Source organism: Falco peregrinus, chromosome 4 (assembly GCF_023634155.1).
Source record: "Falco peregrinus isolate bFalPer1 chromosome 4, bFalPer1.pri, whole genome shotgun sequence".
Lineage (NCBI taxonomy): Eukaryota > Metazoa > Chordata > Aves > Falconiformes > Falconidae > Falco > Falco peregrinus.
Window position 1 is genome coordinate 110,097,645 of NC_073724.1, and position 8,053 is coordinate 110,105,697.

Consider the following 8,053-nt stretch of genomic DNA (forward strand, 5'->3'; position numbering starts at 1 on the left):
CAAATCCACTGCAGCCTGTTCTCTAGTAACAACCACAAGGTGACCTGTTTAGACAGTTCATACTGGGGTATGTTTAAATACAAACTAAACCAGAAGGGGTGATGTGAGGCAGAGAAGCGCACACAGACAGCATGGGAGAGGTGACAAGAAATAGATGCCAGCAGCATTTTGCAGAGGAGCGCTGTGGGCTGGCTACACCACCTGTCCTGCTACATTCCAACTCCTGAGCAGTGGTGAGGGGAAAGCAGCCTGAGTGGTTCACTGGGGGGAGTCACAACCGTCTTCTGGAAGTGTTATTTTCACCAGTAAGTGACCAGCTTATAAGCTCTTCAGATAATAGCCTTTTAATTGTACATAAGAGTCTTTAACCATCAAAACCCGCTCTGCCGCCCAAGCAAATCTCCCCAGCAGAGGGGCAGCACCTTACATGTACACTTGTGGAGGAGGGGCGTGTCTTTCTGTGCTATGTATGTTTTGTGGCTCTGTCTCCTGATACTCATTTTAGATTTCCTACTGTTTTTTGGGCGAAGGCACAGGGAACCCATGCTGCTGTCTCGTCAATGCTTGCGTCCAGCGCATGCTGCCTGTTGCTTTGGATAGTGGACTCACCGGGGTGGGACATCCCTTCCTGTCCTCTGTCCTGTATAGTCACCTCTTTGTAACCACCTCTGTATTGCTACAAAAGCTAGAAAGCACAGTTTTGCATCGAACTTTTATTCCCTCAGCCAAGAGGAAATCCCTGCCAAGGGAAAGCCGAAGTATTTCTCTGAGGGGAAAAAAGGTCTTTGGAAAAATACTGTTAAGTACAGTAAGCTGGCTTGTTATTCACAGTTCATCTTTTACGCCCTAATGTCATGCTGTGAAATAGGCTGAAGCTTGCCTGCCAGATATTTAAAGCAGCTTAAAATTTGAATGGTGTCCTGGAAAAGAGCAGAGCTGCCACACATGCTGCTGGTTTATAAACGGCACAGAATTTGCTTAAGCTGGGCTGCTTGTAGCGAAAAAGGATGCTGATGACTGGAGAGATTGATTTGCCTTTCTCACAGATGTGCTTGTCTTGGAGTAGTGCCTGGGGGAGCGTGACTGTGTGGAAAAGCAGCACGTCAGAGCAGAAATAATGTCATGCAGCCCAATGACTGCAGAAGATCCCAGCCCGGAGCTCGCCTCGGGGTATAAAGCCGGCAGACAGAGCAAAAGTAGCAGCGAGCTGCGCAGGAGAGAAGCACAGGCTGTGGAGGACAGGAGCATCCACCCGCTCCTGCTGCTTGCATGCTGTGCTTGCAGCCCCTGGGCTGAGCGAGACGGCGTGAGCGCTGCTCTTGCCGATGAGTTATTTCCAAACTGGAGGAGCAGAGCGGTGCTTCGGAGATGTTGTCCTGTTTTGTGTGGCTCTTCCTCCCTGACGTGGTTAACGCCTTTGCAATGCTGGGAAAGCTGCCCCTCAACGGGAGCCTGGAGAAGACTTTTGTAATCCCGAACATCTCAGGTTTCTTTTCCTGGGATAATGACAGCCTGGCTGACTGGCAGAGCTTTGTGGGCAGGAGCCGGTACGGAGCGGAGTCCCAGAGCGTCACAGTGAAAGTCCTGCTCATCGCGGCGTACTCCTTCATCATTGTCTTCTCCCTCTTCGGCAATGTCCTGGTCTGTCACGTTGTCATCAAGACCAAACGCATGCACTCTGCCACTAGCTTGTTTATTGTGAACCTGGCTGTAGCCGATATCATGATCACGCTCCTCAACACGCCTTTTACGCTGGTAAGACTGGGGCACAGGTGCTGTAAAGGCATCAGTTACTTCAGTGACCTTTTCTTTTTTACGCCACTATAGGCAGTGCATGGATGTTCTGCAGATACCTGTCCAGTCCAAATCACAGAGATCTGAGTTATGGGAAACTCAATGTGTCTTTTTCTTCTCTAATCCCTGTCATCTAGTTGAAGATTTGAAATTATCCATTTGTTAAAAGTGGTCCTTTCAAGAGTACTTGAATAATAATCACCTCACAGTGATTACTTAGTGCTTTGTAGTATCTGGTCTGGTTTTTTCCCTCCCCTCTCTGAGGTATTTCTAAGGTAGTACTATGAGCCTCTCGACAAAAAAATTAATGCTCACCATCGTTTGACAAGCTGTGTTGAAAAGCTGTAGTTTCCTTTAAAGTGAGATAAGATGTATAGGTCAGCCCTATCCTGTAAGGAGGTCTTAAAAGGGAAACGCAAATGATTTGACTCAATAGTTAGGCTGCAGAAGGACACGCTGTGGATGAAACAGAACAGAGCTTTGGTACCGTGCTGTGGAACTGTCCTGGAGGGCATTGCTGGGCCACTCAGCAGCACTAATGTACCTCTTCAGGGTTCAGAAGCCAGAAAAAGAAACAATTATACAAAATACCTGCTATTTTAAACATACCTTTTACATAGCACAAGGAATTATGTGCCAGAGGTGTCTCAGATATCTATAAGCATGTGGAGATGGTGCGTGGGGTGCACAAAACTAATGGTGTTCTGGTTTTAGGCTCGTTTTGTGAACAGTACCTGGATCTTTGGGAAGGGGATGTGCCATGTCAGTAGGTTTGCACAGTACTGCTCCCTCCACGTCTCTGCCTTGACCCTCACAGCCATTGCCCTGGACAGGCACCAGGTGAGAGCTCTCTGAAAGACAGATGGAAAGCTTGGGAGGGTGTAATTAAAATGGGAAAGGATGATCCTGTGTCCTTTCCTTCTCAGCTCCCGGTTTAACATATCCCGGTTTATGATGCCTTGCATCAAAGTGGGAGATGGGAGATGTCCATTGCCTTGTGACTGCTTCCAGCTGGGGAACAGGAGCTTTTCTGCGGTAGATAGTCCAGGAGCTCTCAAACAAGGAGAAAGTTCAAGATCCTGACTGGAATTCACGCGGGCAGCTCTCCTCTGGGGTGATTTGCCCAGCACCATGGATGTCGGGACATCCCGGTTAGCTTCTGCAGCTCTGTCTCCCTTTGCTCTGGGACGTCTCACCCCTTGTTACCCCAGACACTGCAGAGCTGGCTGTAGCACACTGGTGTTGGTCATTAGCAGAGCTGTGGCTTGCTGTTGATAATGGACTCAAAACTGCGGACAGTCAGGCACTATCAGTTTGGAGTCACCCAACAACCACACAAAACAGTTGACATTTTCTGCTAGAAAGCTTCTCATTTCCAGAAAATACACTGGCTGTCAGAAGCATCCCCAGGGAGATCTGGACAAATCACAAACCTGTGTTTCTTTGGGTCACCAATACTGAAGAGTCTGAGACTATTTTCTCCTCTCATTTTTTTTTTTTTTTCTCCCCCCCTCCCCACCATTCTTCTGCTATTAAGTAAATTGAACCTGGAAATTAACATGTGTGAAAGACCCCCCAGTACCCAGTTTTCCCCACCTAGACACAAATACTGAAATGTGAGGGTAGGGCTGTCATCTTTACCTGTTTCCATGGAGCAAAAATTCAGGCTTTCATGTACAGTTTACAGTCAATGGGAGCTGGGTGAAGACTGTGCTGCTTGCATGCTAAATTTCCACATTAAGTAATAGATTTAAGGCTGAAAGACCACATGAAAAAATGATATAATTATTTCCTGAAATATCAATAAGCCTGAATATTCGTTTATTTTGCACAGGTTATAATGCACCCTCTGAAACCTCGCATATCTACTGCAAAAGGTGTTATCTACATCTCAGTAATCTGGATCATGGCAACTTGTTTTTCCCTACCACATGCTATCTACCAGAAACTCTTTACCTTTGAATACAGGTAATTTTGTGCCTTGATTTCCTCCACAGCCTCCCTGGAGGCCAAACTCTCAGTGGTTGTACTTTGGCATCTTCTATTGAAAGCCCTGAGCTTATGTTGAGGTCAGCCAAATATGGATCTAGTCTATAAGTTTCATCAGATTCCTTTTGCAATGGCTGATATCCTGTCCTTGTTTCTACTTATAATTATTTTATCTTTATTCTGTCACACTAATCCCATGAAATAGGCTAAGGAGTTAGAGGGTCTGGCCTGGCCCCTCTAGACACTGGTGTTTTACACGATGTACCAATTTGACCTGTTTGGGCAGACCAGGAATGGGGAAAAAACCTAAAACCTAACAGGTTTTAATCTACTCTTTAGCCCTGGGAAAGTGAAAAAACCTGCCTCAGCTGCTTGTCCCATAATTGTTCCATAAAATGCTGTTATGAGCCTTGATATTTGGAAAGTGCTTTAATGAGGGAAGGATCTTTAATGTGTGCAGATACTGCGTTTGTGTTTGCCAAAGCACAGACAATAAAAACCTGCTTCTGTGCAGCTGGAAATTTTGTAACTGATGAAATTCATAAAATTATCATAAGGTCATGAATGCCTATGAGAAATTATCACCATATTGCTCATAGGCTGCTCACAGGCTGAAGTCCTTGGACAGCAGAGTTCTGCTTGACTGTGACACGTGCTTAAACGAGGTGTCTGCCTCCAGGCTTCATGGCTGGAGCCCTCATGCATCTGCCTCCTCGTTCCTGATGTATTTCTCCCGCAGTGGCCAGCCCCATGCTCTCTCACCTCCTGTCTGGTATCTTCACTTGCAGCGAGGAGGTTACCCGGTGCCTGTGCCTGCCGGATTTCCCCGAGCCTGCTGACCTCTTTTGGAAGTACCTCGACTTAACAACCTTCATTTTGCTCTATGTCCTGCCCCTTCTGATCATTTCTGCTGCCTACATGACGGTGGCCAAGAAACTCTGGCTGCGCAATGTCATCGGGGATGTCACCACTGAGCAGTACTTCGCCCTTCGCAAAAAGAATAAGAAGACCATAAAGATGCTGATGCTTGTTGTCATCCTCTTCGCAGTCTGCTGGTTCCCCTTGAATTGCTACGTTGTCCTTCTCTCCAGCCAGACCATCCACACCAATAATGCCCTGTACTTCGCCTTCCACTGGTTCGCAATGAGCAGCACCTGCTACAACCCCTTCATCTACTGCTGGCTCAATGACAGCTTCCGATCAGAACTGAAGGCTTTGCTCAACATGTGCAGAAAACCTCCCAGGCCCACAGAACAGCGGCTTCCCTCCACAGTCCTGTCCTACCAACTGGCTTGGCCAGAAAACACCAACTTCAGGAGGTTACAGGCCCCCCATGTCCTTCCACCAGCCTCCAACATCCAGTCAGGAAAGACAGACATCTCTGTGGTTAAGCCGATAGTAGCTGCAAGCTGAACAGTGGCCCTGTAAAATCTGTGCAACCACATGGGATAAAACCAAGCAGGAGGTTCTGCAGGAGGTAGTATGGAAGAGCGGCATGTTTGATGCAGGCTGATGATAGTGGCATGAAGTCCCTAAAGGGGAGAAAGCAAACTCCTCCCGGGAGGGAGGGAACTCTCTTTGTCAACTTGACTTTGGGCCAGCTTGCAGGGTGGGACTCTTTGCATGTATGTCGCTGTTATCTGCATGACTAAGCCTTTTCACCGCTGGGGCTGTGTGTGTGTTTTGCTGGTACTTAAAACACTAAAGCAAGAATCTAATCACATCAGGTCTCCCTTCCCCTTTTCCAAGTCTTTTTGTAGCAACATGGCAATGATCGAGATGTAGACCTTTAGGCTGCTGGCTTAGATCCAGTGCAACTGGTTAGGAAGCATCCTTTCTTAACTGGCGTCTGAAAAGTCCAGATCTGTTCAGAATGAATGAACCGATGTGTTTCACAGATCCTGGGGTTTTGTGGAAACAGCCTCAGAGAAGTGGGAGGTAAGATGGACGTTGATAAATAGAAGAGTCCCTTACATTGCAGGCACTTTTTCTAGGTAGGGTAGAAGAAAAATGGATGCCTCTTCTTTGTGTAAGGAGATGGTGAACACCAACCTGTCCGCTTGGCATCTGCTGCCCGTGCTAAATCACACAGATTTTTTCTTTCCTAAGATAAAGTAATGAATATTCAGACAGGTTTTCTTCAAATAGAGAAATAAACCCCTAAGAGCTACTTTGGAGAATGTCGGACATACCACCCATAGTTGGAGAATGGGTAAATACACACGAGACTGAGTTTGGGCTAGGACCTTTCGATCAGAGCATCTTTGCATTATTGTCAAGTGGCAGCTAAAGGATCCCACACTCTAACATTTTAATTTGCCTTTGAACGTTGCTCTCTTATCCCATAAAGTGCCTGGGAACTTCTCAGATCAGGTGTTCGGGACATTTCATCCCAACTAAGATGCAGCTCTCTACAATCAGTACATAAATGAATTGCTTTGAGAGAACAGATGATATCTCTGATAGCAAGTAATACAAACGGAACATTTCTCTGCAAGGTAGCCTCTAGTGATCGCACAATTCTGGTACATTTAAAGACAAGCGTGCCATCTCCTTCTCAGGATGGGCAAGAAAATTCATGTGGCTGCAACTGTCTGGAGTAGTTTGCAGAACTTAATGTTCTTAGCAGAAGAAAAGCTGATTTTGAATAACAAAAAATAGGGGCATTCCAAAAGCTGTACCTTGTAATGCACAGGAAAGCAGTAATTCTCAATTAGCTTGAATGTCACACAAGGGTGCCCCATTCCACATTCAACTTGCAGCAGCCAGCAGTGAAGAGAGAAAGCTCTTCTTTTTATAAATGGCTATAAATGGCAGAGAAAAAAAAAAAATAAAAAGAAACCCTGTTTTTCCCGATGTCCTGTAATACACTTACATTTCTGAAATCATTTTAAGCCTTGTGCAGCTTTTTCACACCGAGTATTTAAAGAGACTGAAATGCCTGCCACTCCTTGCAGCTAGGCTGTCACAAGGTGTTACCAGTCTCTCACTTTGAATCCAGCGCTGTTTTACGCCCCTTTATCAAGGCCCCATGGATCAGAGTATTCTGTATCACTGATATGCAGAATCAAACCTTTCCTGCTGCCTGTTCAGCCCCGTAAACCAGCTCCCTTTTCCTCCCTTAACATTTGCAATGTCAGCCCTGAAGTGGTCAGGCAGTCAGACTAGATGATCATCGCAGGTCCCTTCCAACTGAAATTCTACTATTTACCAGAAAATAAGCCTTTGGGAATGCTAAGTACCTACGAATCTATGAATTTCAAAGAGGAAAGTGGTGAAGGGGTATTTTTAAAACCATAGTAACCTGGACATACTCTGAACTGCTCTAAATCAGACCCATTTCCCATTTTGGTTGCACAAGACCTAACCTATGTGTTCACTATAAGAAGAATTCAATTAACATGCCATGAGAGAAGCAAGGACCTCGGCCCGTTTCTGCGCCACAAGAGAGAGAGGTCTGGTAGTGTTGGGAAACCCTCTTCAGGAGAGTTTGGGAAGTTAGCCCACCGCCTCCAAAGTCCACTCATTGGACATTATCTTTTCATTTTTCCCTTTGCCTCTTCCTTTCTTGTAATCACAAACTCCAATTTAATTTCGGGGTCCCTCATAACCCCTTGTAGTCATCTTATTACTTTTTGACTATTAAAACATTTCTCCCAGATACTAAAGTATTTTCCAAGAGAGGGAAAGTGTATGCGTGCACATATGGGCAAGGGATAAAGCAACAAATTAGATACTACATTCGGTTCCCTCAGTCAAAATAAAAATGGTCTGTTTATGTGCAGTTTCTAGCAGCAAATGTTCACTCATTGGTAGCAAAGAGGAGAGAGAAGAGCGCTGAGGAGGAAGCTGAGAGGGGAGGGAGCGTGTGGTGGCAGCAGGGGGAAGAAGGGACTGAGAGGCAGGACACAAGGGCAGGGGTTGGTGTGAGGAACGGCGATACAGGGAGCCAACGCTCTCTTCTTCCCACCTTAATTTTGTCCCAAGTTTTGTAAATGCCGAACAAAACTATTCTGAAGGCTACGTCTTTGTAGTTTTGTATTCATTAATAAAAATCTTTCTTTACTTGGGTTTCTGGAATGGCTTTTCTTAGCTAGAAGCTAGCAATGAACGGAAGAGCATCCCTGTCTGGGGCAAAAGGAGAGTGAAAGCAGATCAAGAGACCCTTGCCAAAAGCATCGTTTCTTCACCCAGGGAAGCAAATGGTCAAGGCTACAGTTGAGTTTACCTATGGAATCACCTGGCTCAGGAATGGAAAATGTCTTCTTGT

General features: G+C 45.9%; 1 protein-coding gene across 1 annotated transcript; it reads left to right on the forward strand.

Moving 5' to 3' along the window:
• Positions 1-25: 25 nt before the first annotated feature.
• On the forward strand, positions 26-7,848 carry GPR83 (G protein-coupled receptor 83). Its single transcript, XM_013305258.3, has 4 exons — positions 26-1,755; positions 2,509-2,634; positions 3,629-3,762; positions 4,572-7,848. Exons 1-4 carry the CDS (start codon positions 1,369-1,371, stop codon positions 5,194-5,196), a joined length of 1,272 nt encoding a protein of 423 aa, XP_013160712.2. The 5' UTR covers positions 26-1,368; the 3' UTR covers positions 5,197-7,848.
• The last annotated feature ends 205 nt before the right edge of the window (positions 7,849-8,053 follow it).

Bases quoted from the DNA above. Each gene is read 5' to 3' on its own strand.
- GPR83 (XM_013305258.3), top strand. From the start codon at position 1,369: ATGTTGTCCTGTTTTGTGTGGCTCTTCCTCCCTGACGTGGTTAACGCC. The intron at 2,635-3,628 runs GTGAGAGCTCTC...TATTTTGCACAG, and splicing joins TTGCCCTGGACAGGCACCAG to GTTATAATGCACCCTCTGAA. The intron at 3,763-4,571 runs GTAATTTTGTGC...CTTCACTTGCAG, and splicing joins CTCTTTACCTTTGAATACAG to CGAGGAGGTTACCCGGTGCC.